We start from the raw sequence: 14,469 nt of genomic DNA, 5'->3' as shown, positions 1-14,469 counted from the left end.
AGGTAAGTCATGGTATGAACAAAAAGATCAAACTCACATCTCACAAAGACTGTGTGACTGTAAGATACTGCTTGATACTGAAAAAGTCATTTTACAATCAACAACCTATTCAGAGCCTTTAGTTATCAAATGTGATAAATAGATTTCATTAATACAGAAATGTGTCCACTTGTTAGAAATGACTCACATTCACTGAAACAACCCCTCATTGATTTTTATCTTTTTTTTATTCATCCAGATATTACTGAGTGTCAGCAGAAACTCAAATCTAAACTGAAGAAGAAGTTCCAGAGAGTGTTTGAGGGAATCACTAAAGCAGGAAACAAAACCCTTCTGAATCAGATCTACACAGAGCTCTACATCACAGAGGGAGGGACTGCAGAGGTCAGTGATGAACATGAGGTCAGACAGATTGAAGCAGCATCCAGCAAACCAGACAGACCAGAAACAACCATCAGACAAGAAGACATCTTTAAAGCCTCACCTGGAGAAGAGGAACCAATCAGAACAGTGATGACAAAGGGAGTGGCTGGCATTGGGAAAACAGTCTTAACACAGAAGTTCACTCTGGACTGGGCTGAAGACAAAGACCACCAGGACATACAGTTCATCTTTCCATTCACTTTCAGAGAGCTGAATGTGGTGAAAGAGAAAAAGTTCAGCTTGGTGGAACTTGTTCATAAATTCTTCAGTGAAACCAAAGAAGCAGGAATCTGCAGGTTTGAAGAGTTCCTGGTTGTGTTCATCTTTGATGGTCTGGATGAGTTTCGACTTCCTCTGGACTTCCACAACACTGAGATCCTGACTGAAGTTACAGAGTCCACCTCAGTGGATGTGCTGCTGACAAACCTCATCAGGGGAAATTTGCTTCCCTCTGCTCGCCTCTGGATAACCACACGACCTGCAGCAGCCAGTCAGATCCCTCCTGAGTGTGTTGACATGGTGACAGAGGTCAGAGGGTTCACTGACCCACAGAAGGAGGAATACTTCAGGAAGAGATTCAGTGATGAAGAGCAGGCCAGCAGGATCATCTCCCACATCAAGACTTCACGAAGCCTCCACATCATGTGCCACATCCCAATCTTCTGCTGGATCACTGCTGGAGTTCTGGAGAAGGTGTTGAAGACCAGAGAGGGAGGAGAGCTGCCCAAGACCCTGACTGAGATGTACATCCACTTCCTGGTGGTTCAGTCCAAACTGAAGAAGGTCAAATATGATGGCGGAGCTGAGACAGATCCACACTGGAGTCTAGAGAGCAGGAAGATGATCGAGTCTCTGGGAAAACTGGCTTTTGATCAGCTGCAGAAAGGCAACCTGATCTTCTATGAATCCGACCTGAGAGAGTGTGGCATCGATATCAGAGCAGCCTCAAAGTGCTCAGGAGTGTTCACAGAGATCTTTAGGGAGGAGAGTGAACTGTATCAGGACAAGGTGTTCTGCTTCGTCCATCTGAGTGTTCAGGAGTTTCTGGCTGCTCTTCATGTCCATCTGACCTTCATCAACTCTGGTGTCAACCTGATGGCAAAAAAACAATCAAGAATCCATTGGCCTAAAGTATTGAGAGCAAAACCTAAGCGAACACATCTCTACCAGAGTGCTGTGGACATGGCCTTACAGAGTCCAAATGGACACTTGGACTTGTTCCTCCGCTTCCTCCTGGGTCTTTCACTGGAGACCAATCAGGAACTCCTACACGGTCTGCTGACACCGACAGGAAGTAGCTCACAGACCAAACAGAAAACAGTCCAGTACATCAAGAAGAAGATCAGTGAGAATGTGTCTCCAGAGAAAAGCATCAATCTGTTCCACTGTCTGAATGAACTGAATGATGGTTCTCTAGTGGAGGAGATCCAACAGTCCCTGAGTTCAGGACGTCTCTCCACAGATGAACTGTCTCCTGCTCAGTGGTCAGCTCTGGTCTTCATCTTACTGTCATCACAAAAACATCTGGATGTGTTTGAACTGAAAAAATACTCTGCTTCAGAGGAGGCTCTTCTGAGGCTGCTGCCAGTGGTCAAAGCCTCCAACAAAGCTCTGTAGGCAGATACACTACGGATACATTACCATTACTAAATATGTTTGATATTTGACTTTGATTAAACAATTTGTTTGTATTAATCCCTGTACCTCCCCTAGGCTGAATGACTGTAACCTCTCACAGAGAAGCTGTGAAGCTCTGTCCTCAGTCCTCAGCTCACAGTCCTCTAGTCTGAAAGAGCTGGACCTGAGAAACAACAACCTGCAGGACTCAGGAGTGAAGCTGATCTCTGCTGGACTGGCGAGTCCACATTGTACACTTGAAACTCTCAGGTCAGGATCAGATGATTTACTACAAAGATGATGAAGTGTTCTAAGTGTCGGCTCTGCTAAGTTCATGGTGGTGTGACCAAAATGTTACTGTGGGATAACAATGTCTACTAGTGTCTCTGCTAATATGTTTGGAAATAATGGTGTAAACTGAATGGTGAACTGGCCACTATCCTGCTCGGGGTCAAAGTGTTGGATGTCTTGTCCAACCAACATGAACATCCTTTGGCCCACCTGCTTTCAGGGAACCAGGACGGTTTAAGTCGTGGTTTTAGTTTGTTAGAGAAATCTACTACCCTGGAATAACTTATTTCACTGTAATGTTTTTTAATTTCTTTACAGTGACAGGATTTTCACAAAATGTCTGTTTACAAAAGAAGATGAAACCAAAATGAAAGCCTCTCATGTTGATGATGAAAATAATGATTCATTGTGTATCGATATAAGAAACTCTGTGTTGTTTTGTGTGTTTGCAGTCTGTCAGACTGTAACATCACAGAGGAAGGCTGTTCTTCTCTGGTCTCAGCTCTGAAGTCAAACCCCTCCCATCTGAGAAAACTGGATCTGAGCTTCAACAACCTGAAGGATTCAGACGTGAAGCTGCTGAGAGGTTTTCTGGAGAGTCCACATTGTAGACTGGAGACTCTGAGGTGGGTTCACTGTCTGCTGCTAGTGCAGCACCTTCATGTTTCATCAATAACTCTATTTGATTTATCTACATATAGATCCATAAAGTGATACATTTTCTGGTAATATGTTCCACTTCACATCAGCTGCCTCGTTGTCTGCATGTCATCCTCTACAATCATGAAATGTACAACTTGTCTGGCTTCATCCTGCTGTTGGATGTATTACTGAACAGGCCTAGGGGCTCAAAGTGTCAGGGGCCCCCCTGACCTTTACCTACGAAATGTCATTCAAACGGAAACAAAAAGTCTACAAAGAGACACAAAAAGACCACAATAGACACAAAAAGAATACTGCGGTAGTGGGCGTGGTCTGTGCTTGGCTGCAGGGGAGAGATCTGTGGGAGTGGTTCAGGCTCCAGTGTAGCCGACTCCTTGTTACTCGCGGGTCCTCAACACACCACAACGTCTTCAGCAGTTAAGGTTTACTCAAATTAATTTTATTTACAAACTACTATTTATAAACAAAACTTCACACTGCCGTGCGCTCTCTCGTGCTGAGCGCACACAGGCCAGTGTGCATCAATCAGTTTCACTCTTGTGGGCTGGTGTTCCTCTTCCTCTGTGTCTCACCGGCCACCAGACCTTCTTTCTTTTTCTTCTTCTTTTTAATTTATTTATAGGTTTATTTGATACGGGACAGTGCACATTAATAAAAATATTTCTGTAAATGTGCCAGAGTTAGCCAAAAGGCTATTTTTCATCCGTAGTCCCAAGAGGAAGATGTTACAAAATAAACCTAAAAACAGAAGATAAGATTAAATTTAAAAGGTTAAACAATATTGTCGCTTTACAATGTATGCACAAACAATGAAAAAAGTGAGAATAAAACTCTTATACATTGTCGAGGACTAACAAGACATGCAACACAAAGGCTCTCAAAGTCAACACACACAACGCAAATAAAATGAGGGATGACTATGTTAAAATAGAAACATCGACAAAAGACAATATTAAGCTGCAGTTGTTAGACACTAAAAAACATCCATGTCGGAGGCGCAAAACATAAAAGCATGCAGAGTATGTGAAATACATGAATCAGTCAGACACTAAACAGCAATAAAGACATGCATGCAGGTAGATAAGGGTCGACCGGTAATTTCAAGACAGACAGACAGGTGACAATGGCGGTTGGCAAAACAGGTTTTTGGTGCATTACCGCCATCTACTAATCTGGAGTGTGGATTTAAGGAAAGTAATTCTCTAATACGACATCCAAACGAAAACCACAGAAACAAAGAAACAAACATAAAAATAATTCTCAAATTCTATTCATTAGTCTAGTTGACCATAAATATTTCAGAAGAAGTTTCCAACATTTGTCACTAAAGTTTTTCTTTAGTACATTAATTATATTTTCCTCTCCCATCTCTCTTAGACCATTTTTCAAAACTTTTTTTGCTGACTCGTACCTCTGACAGGACAATAAAACATGGTCCACAGTTTCTTCTTCAAAAAATTCACACTTTCCATTATTATGTTTTCTAATAACATAGAGGGAACTGTTAAGACCAGTATGGCCATTCCTGTCATAACCCTCTCCTCTTTTCACTTTGTCCACTAGATCCTGCACTCCCAACCAATGGTTTATTTTTAAACAGATATCTTCCTTTACTCCCTTTATTCCATTCATTCTGCCATATCTTTTCGATTTGTCCCTTAATCACCACTTTAGCTTCTGACTTACTTATATTTACATTAACGATATTTCTCCCACTCTTCAGAGCCTTTTTGCTGCTTTATCCGCCTTCTCATTGCCATCGACTCCAACATGGGCAGGGACCCACACAAAACTAACCACCATCCGCATTTGATGGATTCTGAATAGTGACTGTAGTATTTCATACAGTGAATCCTCTCTGCTTCTGGAGTGGCAAAATGTCAAACTCGTTAGCACTGCACACGAGTCTGATGCAATTGCCACTCCCTCTACCCTCTGTCAGGCAATAACTGTGGCCATCATCTCACATGTAAACACAGATAAGTCATCACTGAGTCTCTTCCCACACTCATACTGGAATTCTGGTAATACTGCTGCTGCTGCTGCTGTTCTACCAGTTTTAGGGTCTTTAAATCCATCTGTATATAATTGTGGTAATTCCTCCTGATGTATGACATCATCTGTCAGCTCCCCTCTCTGTTCCCACCAACCATCTCATTACATTTAAAAACATTTTACATTTATTTACCATTTTATCAATATGTACATTCCAGGTGAGCCTAGCATCAAACCACATTCCTAAAAATGTGTACGAGTCCGTCCTTTTCAGCTCCTTACCATATAAATACATTTTGACATCTGATCCAATTTTCTTTCTTGTAAAGAAAAGGGTATTTGTTTTTTCCACTGACAATTTTAATCCCCATTCCAATGACCACTCTTCAACACTTGATTGTTTCCTGCATCTGTTTCACAACATATACCACATTCCTACCTCTTTTCCACAGTGCCCCGTCATCTGCAAATAAAGATCTCCCTATATTTTGTCCAACATTTTCACATACATCATCAATCATTATCGAAAATAATAATGGACTAATCACACTTCCTTTCGGTGTTCAATTGTCCACCAAATGGCTGGCCGACAAACACCTTCCCAAATGTTTAACCCATCTGAACATTTTACCAGATATTCCTAATCTTTTAATTAAGTCCCCTTTTCCACATCAAAAAAATACTGCTACCACTACCTCCTTATTCACTTGTGCCTTCCTCACCTCTGCTTCTAGACATACTATTGGATCCATTGTTCCCATTCCTTTTCTAAATCCACTTTGATATTTTGACCTAAGATTCCTAGTTTCCAAATAATAAGTTAGTCTTTCTGGGATCATTCGCTCCATGATTTTACACATGTGGGAAGTCAATGCTATTGGTCTATAGTTTGATGGGTTAGTGGGATCTTTTCCTGGTTTCCTGATGGGTACTATAACTGCTTGTTTCCAAAGTCCTGGTAATTTTCCTTCCTGCCAAACTTTGTAATACAAATGCAAAATCACCTCTAACGCTAAATCAGACAGATGGTTTAACATGATGTAGCACATCTGATCTTTACCTGGAGCAGTTAGACCTGATTTACTTACGGCCCTTTTTATTTCTTCCAAAGTGAAGGGAGCATTAATTGCATCTTCCCTCTCTTCATCTGTTTCCAACAATTCTGTATTTGCTTCACTTGTTCTATGTCTTCCATTTAAACCCTCCTCTGACATATTACCAGAACTATGGACCTCAGTCAGTGCTTTAGCTAACATTTCTGCCTTTGCTTCATCATCGTTAGCCACCACTCCGCCATTTTCCAACACTGGATACCCCCACTCCTGTTTACTCCACTCATTTTCTTTATCATTCCCCAAACTTCATTAATTGAAGTGCTTCTCCTTATTGTGTTACAAAATGATCTCCAATACTTCCTTTTAGTATCTTTGATAGTTTTCCGTACTACTGCTTGCATTCTCTTGTACTCCATTACATTTTTGAAATTGTGTTTTTTTTTTAAAACCTTAAAAGCCTTATTCCGTTTCTTTATTACCTCGCTGCACTCGTCATTTCACCATGGAACTAACTTCCGCCTCTTTGTACCGGTTTTCCTGAAAATTGTCTGATTGGCAACTCCAATTATTGCATCTCTCACATTTTCAGTAAATATTTCTATATCCTGTTCTCTATCTACATCTTTTAAACCTTAATTCACTAATGTATCCCACTGAGCCTTTCCAAATACCCACCTTTCTGCTGTATCTTCTGAACCCACCCTGCTTCCTCTTCCTACTCTACAGAAAATGGGGTAATGATCACTTCAACAACTACATATTCTAGGTCTTTTCCTTTTCCTATTTCTCGATAAGAAATTCCTTGCCTAACAAAGGGAGCACATCCTCCCCCATTACCCCGTTCTCTATCCCTTCTTATGCATACATATCCCTGAATCACAAAATCTAAGTTTGGTTTAAGCCATGTCTCTTCAACACATATTTTATCTGGTTTATATTCTAACCCATTAAGAAAACCTTTAAATTCTTGGCCATTTGCCAACAGACTCCTTGCATTCCACTGTAGAATTAACATCATAACTAATCCTGTGAATTTGTTTAACTCTTCCTGAACAGCCATCCCAGTTATCGCATGAATATTTAAATATCTTCCTGCACTCTTTACTATTATTTCAATCTTCTCAGATCTCCCTTTTGCTTGGAATGTGCAGTTAAATACTTCAGCCATGACTTACACAAAGCTCTCATTATTCACTGTCAATATATTCCCATCTCCCCTTTGACTCTTTGTCACAAGTTGTTCATTTGACTGTTGAGACGGTTCCTTCCTTGATATATCTCCCCCCCCACCCTCTCCACTCTCCCTCTGAACCATCTCTGCTGCTTCTGAATATGATATATTCATTTTCACTTTTAGCTGCTGCACTTCCACTGCCTTCTTTCTCACTTCACACCCACCACAGGCCACACTATGTGCATCTCTGCAATTTGCACATTTGAGCTCTGTCCCATCCTCACATTTCCCGTACTCATGTTCCCTTCCACATTTTCCACACTTTTGTTTGCCTTTGCACGCTGCCGCAATATATCCATATATTTGGCATTTGAAACACCTCAAAGGTGGTGGGACATAAGCTCTTACATTGTACCTTATATATTCCACAGTGACTTTATCAGGCAACACCCTCTCTTGGAAATCCAGCAACACTGACAAACTATCAACCCTTTCTCCCCCTCTTCTTGCTTGCAGACATTTAATCCCGATAATTTTTCCACCTTTTATACTTAATCTCAAATCCTCCACCCTTTCCTCCACTGGGATACCATATATAACGCCTCTCACAAAGGGCCCATCACATGTCTTCTTAGCGTTCTCAACCACCATGCTGCACACTTTTTTCAGCTTCATTGCTTTCTCTCTCTGCTCCTCGTCCTTACACTTGATTAACAAGCCGCCATCACCCAGCACCTACTTCTCCAAGCTCTCCGTCCGTGAGTTACTTCCTCGAGAGCGTCGATTCACTTAGCGCAAATACGTCACCTTCCTGCTTTTTCGGCCACCAGAGCTCCAGCCTGCTACTGCTGAAGAGGAATGAGGGATAATTAGCAACCGGTTACAGCTGTGCCAATTAACCCTGGCACTGTTCCCCTGAACCACTCCCACAGATCTCTTCCTGCAGCTGAGCACAGACCACGCCCACTACCACAACTACAAAGAGACAGAAACAGACCACAAAGAGACACAAAATGACTACAAAAACACTACAAAGAGACATTAAAAGACTACAGAGAGACAAAAAGTTACATGAATATACTATACTACACTTGATAAATATACTATATATTAGTGGCGGGCCGTGCATTTTATACCTGGGCCTTCACTGCTGTCCTGCAGCTGAAACACATCTACGGTTATTATTTGTTTCGTGTAAAAATGAAGCCAACACCTATAGATACACTATCTGCAGAGAATACGCCGGGAGTGCGTCTCCTCTCTGCTCTGACTGCAGCTGGGACTGCTGTGTGAGTTAGTGCTTTATGGCGGCTCACGGCAGAACCCGCTGCTCGTTCACGACAGTGCAGAACGTACGTGCTTTAACGGCAGAAAAGTCTCCAATAACAACAGAACAAGTCGATAGATTTGTCGCTAGTAGCTTTTGACAAAAAAAGTCGCCATGAGGGTTTGGAAAGTTGTCAGATTTAGCGAAAAAGTCACCAAGTTAGCAACACTGGCACCAGCTAAATATGTCTCCAGAGCAACACTGGACGTAACAATGGTTCCTATCACATATTAAACCAAACAAAAATCCAATCTTCATAAAAACAAGTTGTACAAATAATAACATATAAACAAGCATCTTAAAGCTACTGCAGATGTAAAAACAAGAGCAGTTGACTTACCAGAGCTGCTGTTCACTACTTAGCTGCTGTTCCTCCTTTCTTTGTTGATAAAGAGTTTAATCTCACGGTTGTTCAGTACATCCGTGCGTTTTAGTTCCAGTAAGAAGTCCTTCTGGATTCATGGACGCCAGTGAAGACAGTCGAGCTTCCCCAGTTGTATTTCTTGAACACGTTTTCATGCGTTTGAGGCTGAAAATGTCCGCTTGACAGATGCAGCAGATTTTGGGATTGTCACCGCCCAACATGTCACGCTGGCCCACTGACCAATCACGTAGATGTAGGCCAGCTAGCAGCTCTGACACGTCAAAGAATACGCCCGACATGTCAAACTAAAGATCTGATTCGTTGAAGAATATGACAATCAACAATATCGTCCCCATTCACTTAAACTGCACATGGAGGCACTGGTGAGTCTGCAGGCCTCGGGCCTCTCTTCTTACCTAGAGACACAGAGGTGAAATCTGATTGGATAAAAGCTCTACTTAAAACAAGCTGCACTGGAAGCAGAGCAGCTGAGGAGCACAGTAACTGTGCAATGAGAAAATAAGATAATGGGAAAAATATTTTTATAAATTATGATACATGTAGTGTATTGAAGAAAATGATTAAATTATAAAATAGCTCTAACTTTGTGATTCTGTTTAGGCCAGCAGAGAAGGCTTTGCAGGCCCTGATGGCCCACCACTGATATATATACTAAACTTGATAGACTCAATGTTCAACATTAAAAAAGAAGAAAGTTCAATTGAATCACACTTACAGAACCAAACCTTTTTTTTTTTTTTTGGAAAAAATTTCAGAGCATTTCATATTTTTCAATATATTTTATTAATATTAATAATATTGTATTTTTTGATCCGCTCTGAAGAATCTGGATCAATACTGATCAATGATTTTAAATGTCTTTACAGTGACAGGATTTTCACAAAATGTCTGTTTTCAAAAGAAGATGAAACCAAAATGAAAGCCTCTCATGTTGATGATGAAAATAATGATTCATTGTGTATCGATATAAGAAACTCTGTGTGTTGTTTTGTGTGTTTGCAGTCTGTCATGCTGTGAGATCACAGAGGAAGGCTGTTCTTCTCTGGGCTCAGCTCTGAAGTCAAACCCCTCCCATCTGAGAGAACTGCATCTGAGAGGAAACAACCTGAAGGATTCAGGAGTGAAGCTGCTGAGTGGTTTTCTGGAGAGTCCACATTGTAGACTGGAGACTCTGAGGTGGGTTCACTGTCTGCTGCTAGTGCAGCACCTTCATGTTTCATCAATAACTCTCTTTGATTTATCTACGTATAGATCCATGAAGTGATACATTTTCTGGTACTATGTTCCACTTCACATCAGCTGCCTCGTTGTCTGCATGTCATCCTCTACAATCATGAAATGTACAACTTGTCTGGCTTCATGCTGCTGTTGGATGGATTACTGAACAGGCCTACCGGGCACAGGCCCAGGGGCCCAAAGTGTCAGGGGCCCCCCTGACCTTTACCTACGAAATGTCACTCAAAGAGACACAAAAAGACTACAAAGAGACACATAAAGACTACTGTGGTAGTGGGCGTGGTCTGTACTCGGCTGCAGGGGAGAGATCTGTGGGAGTGGTTCAGGCTCCAGTGTAGCCAAATCCTTGTTACTCGCGGGTCCTCAACACACCACACCGTCTTCAGCAGTTAAGGTTTACTCAAATGTATTTTATTTTCAAACTTAAACAAAACTTCACACTGCCGTGCGCTCTCTCCTGCCGCCCTGCTCCTCGGAGCGCACACAGGCCAGTGTGCATCAATCAGTCTGACTCTTGTGGGCTGGTGTTCCTCTTCCTCTCTGTGTCTCACCGGCCACCAGAGCTCCAGCCTGCTACTGCTGAAGAGGAATGAGGGATAATTAGCAACCGGTTACAGCTGTGCCAATTAACCCTGGCACTGTTCCCCTGAGCCACTCCCACAGATCTCTTCCTGCAGCTGAGCACAGACCACGCCCACTACCACAACTACAAAGAGACACAAAAAGACTACAAAGAGACGAAAAGTTACTTGAATATACTATACTAGATGAATATATTATACATGCTAGACTGGATAGACTCAATGTTTATTATTAAAAAAATTAAGTTTAATTGAATCACACTTGTAGTGGCCATTTTGTCGTATAAATCTAAATCAAACAAACAATAATCAAACACCACTGATGCACCGTGGTCAGTATTTTACGCAGGCAGAAGAGAGTAGATTGTCCATAAAGGATTCCGATGTTCTTATTTATTGTGTAAAGCAAACAAAACAAGCAAACAAACAAAAAGAACAAAGAAAGCTCCTGTCGTACCGTCTCTCCTTTGCTGGTAAAAACTATAAGCCGGTGCATGCTGGTCCTATCTGTCTACTCATATATATATATATATATATATATATATATATATATATATATATATATATATATATATAGCAACAGGTGCCCACAGTAATTACCAAAACAACAAACAGTAATATAACTAAACAAATTACTATTAAAGAGAGAAAGCAGTCTTAATATATCAGACATTTAGAATAATTAAACAATACTCCTTATTAATAAAATAATAAAATACTAATATAAAATAAATAGCTCCAACAACACTTAAAGAACCAAACTTTCTTTTGAATTTTTTGGAGAATAACTGCTTAAGTAATTTGTTTTTTAACATTCTGATGACTTTTTTCAGAGCATTACATATTTTTCAATATATTTTATGAATAATAATAATATTTAATTTTCTGATCTGCTCTAAAGAATCTGGATCAATACTGCTCAATGATTTTAAATGTCTTTACAGTGACAGGATTTTCACAAAATGTCTGTTTACAAAAGAAGATGAAACCAAAATGAAAGCCACTCATGTTGATGATGAAAATAATGATTCATTGTGTATCGATATAAGGAACACTGTGTGTTGTTTTGTGTGTTTGCAGTCTGTCAGACTCTGAGATCACAGAGGAAGGCTGTTCTTCTCTGGGCTCAGCTCTGAAGTCAAACCCCTCCCATCTGAGAAAACTGGATCTGAGTGGAAACTACCTGAAGGATTCAGGAGTGAAGCTGCTGAGAGGTTTTCTGGAGAGTCCACATTGTAGACTGGAGACTCTGAGGTGGGTTCACTGTCTGCTGCTAGTGCAGCACCTTCATGTTTCATCAATAACTTTATTTGATTTATCTACGTATAGATCCATAAAGTGATACATTTTCTGGTAATATGTTCCACTTCACATCAGCTGCCTCATTGTCTGCATGTCATCCTCTACAATCATGAAATGAACAACTTGTCTGGCTTCATGCTGCTGTTGGATGGATTACTGAACAGGCCTACCGGGCACAGGCCCAGGGGCCCAACGTGTCAGGGGCCGCCCTGACCTTTACCTCCGAAATGTCACTCAAAGAGACACAACAAGACTACTGTTGTGGTTTTTTCCTCGTTGATGATCCTCTTCTTTGTCTTTATCTAACGGTTGGCTCAGTAACTGTTCTCTATCTGACTCGTGGTGAGACACCACAGGATCTCACTGTTAGGAACTCAGTAACGAACACCCACAGAACACCAGAGAGATTGGATTTCCTTCAGTTCACGCAGATTTATTTGCATCACAAAGTATAGAAGTAAACCGAGCTGTCCGGAGTCAACTAACTCCACAATAGCATTGTTCATTATTTATAGCTCCATTCTACCCTAAGTCTCCCCCTTTGGAGATGTCCTCCTCCTCTGAACTCTCACCTAGACAAGTTACACTGTGTACCTCAGACAAGTCATAACAGAGGGTTCTTTGATTAACCACCGTCTCCTTCCCAACTCGTCTTCTTCTGATTTCTCTTCTGGCCGCCCGTCACAGCGACCGGCTCCCGTTCTTCCCCTGCGTTAGAAATCTTGCCCTACTTGTTTATCTACGTCATCCCCCCTCTACCTTCACCCGGGCTCCAAGGCCGCTATACTAGACTCCCTGTCTCAGTGACGTGAATAACATGTGACAATGATACCGGCCATTATCACAGGATGAATGTGAATAGACATGGATACATTGTTCTCCCACATTCCCCCCTTGAGTGACTCTCGTCACTCATACTAGAAACATGTTAGAACCTCCCGCTGGTCTTCAGGTCCATGTACTTTACGCTTTTGTTTCTTCTATGTTTTAACAGTCATTGGTTCATTGGTTGGTTAGCTCATGCCTGCGTTTGTGGACTGTCTACTGTCCTCACTTTGTCCTCATGTTGTCTCTGTAATAGTTCACTGTATAGTTACTGAATCGGTTGACAACTAGTTAAACGTACTTCCTCTGGCTCTTTTAGATTGGGTTTAGGTTTCAGCGATACAAGTTCTATCTAACAGAACATGATACATTGCCCCAACAATTCCCCCCTTTGGCCATTCAAGTATTTATAATTCATCAAAACACCAACACATGTTACCCACAATGGTTTACATATGCACATCATCCATCGATGAGGTTCAAGCTTTGGCTGTTTTGTGAATGTTAAGCAGCTCTATGTTGTAGCGAGCTAGATAATGTTAACATCAACATGGCAAAATAAATTTCCTGAGATGAGGAGAAATACAGAAATCTGACCTCCGTCTCTGTTGAACTGTATAATGAGACAACATATCAGTGAGTTTCACAACAAACAATCAAACAATTTAAACAATTTGTAAGAAATTCTATCATCAAGTGTTTATGTTACCATAATAAACATTCTGAATCAACCGTCAATTTAATTGATTCCTTTATCAAGTAAAACATAAAATAATAGAAAGCACTAGCTGTTTGTGAGCTCATATTTCTCAGATAGCGAGCTGTAATAATCAACATGAGTATTACACAGAAATGTCACTTTCAAAGTCCTGCTCATCTACGGGAGGAAAACAGTCGGCGTTGGAGACAAGTCAGATGTTGCAGGATCGAGAAATCCCTGCTGAAGCTAGACAACAATACAAATAATGAAATAATAACCCAACTAAATAATAATAAAATAAATAAAAATATGAAATAAATATCCCACAATAATAACCCAACGAAACACAAACATTTATTGTTGCAGTTCTGTTACGTTCCCTAATGTCAGTTAACAACTCATGTGAATACAGTGATATTCATATTATTTAATGTAGAGGGCCAGCTCATCACGGCATCATGTTTTCATGAACATTTGATAATAAAAGAGGTAAAATGTTCTAAAACATTTCTACTAACTGTATTTAAGTGGTGGTCTTACTGGCTTTGATGAGACCGTTGAAGAAAGGGATTATAACCTGTACGGGACAGTTACCAGGATCCTCTGTGGGACTGAAGGCAGTGAGTCTGGGTCTGAATATGCGGCCAGTCAGACATGTCATTCCACTCCATTAATGGGCCTCGTACCAAGGACATGTGTGAACTCCCCCTTAAACAACTCACATTGTGTGGGAGACAGAGAAACAGAGACAGCAGCGATATTCTTTGTCCAATGAATGTCCATCATACATAACTTCTCTACCTACTAAATGTATAGGGCAGTGATCAGACAGCAGACATGAATGTTTAACTGCGATGCTATCTAATGTACAGGACAAGGGCTTTGTGTCCGTTTC

General features: G+C 40.9%; 1 protein-coding gene across 7 annotated transcripts in view; it reads left to right on the top strand.

Annotated features, from left to right (window-relative positions):
* The window catches only part of LOC306702024 (uncharacterized protein), a 272,978-nt gene that overhangs the window by 240,518 nt on the left and 17,991 nt on the right, over positions 1-14,469 (top strand). For 5 of the 7 annotated variants that reach the window (XM_079167513.1, XM_079167512.1, XM_079167511.1 and 2 more), the window contains exons 15-17: positions 2,784-2,957; positions 9,933-10,106; positions 11,828-12,001. In XM_079167513.1, coding sequence (XP_079023639.1) covers positions 2,784-2,957; positions 9,933-10,106; positions 11,828-12,001 — 522 coding nt within the window. The remainder of the gene's footprint in view (positions 1-2,783; positions 2,958-9,932; positions 10,107-11,827; positions 12,002-14,469) is intronic. The other 2 variants (XM_079167508.1, XM_079167510.1) reach the window with 2 other exon arrangements.

The sequence above is a fragment of the Pholis gunnellus genome (genome assembly GCF_910591455.1).
Source record: "Pholis gunnellus genome assembly, chromosome: 10".
Classification (NCBI taxonomy): domain Eukaryota; kingdom Metazoa; phylum Chordata; class Actinopteri; order Perciformes; family Pholidae; genus Pholis; species Pholis gunnellus.
Note: the sequence above shows the minus strand (reverse complement) of the source record. Positions and strands in the feature narration are given on the sequence as shown.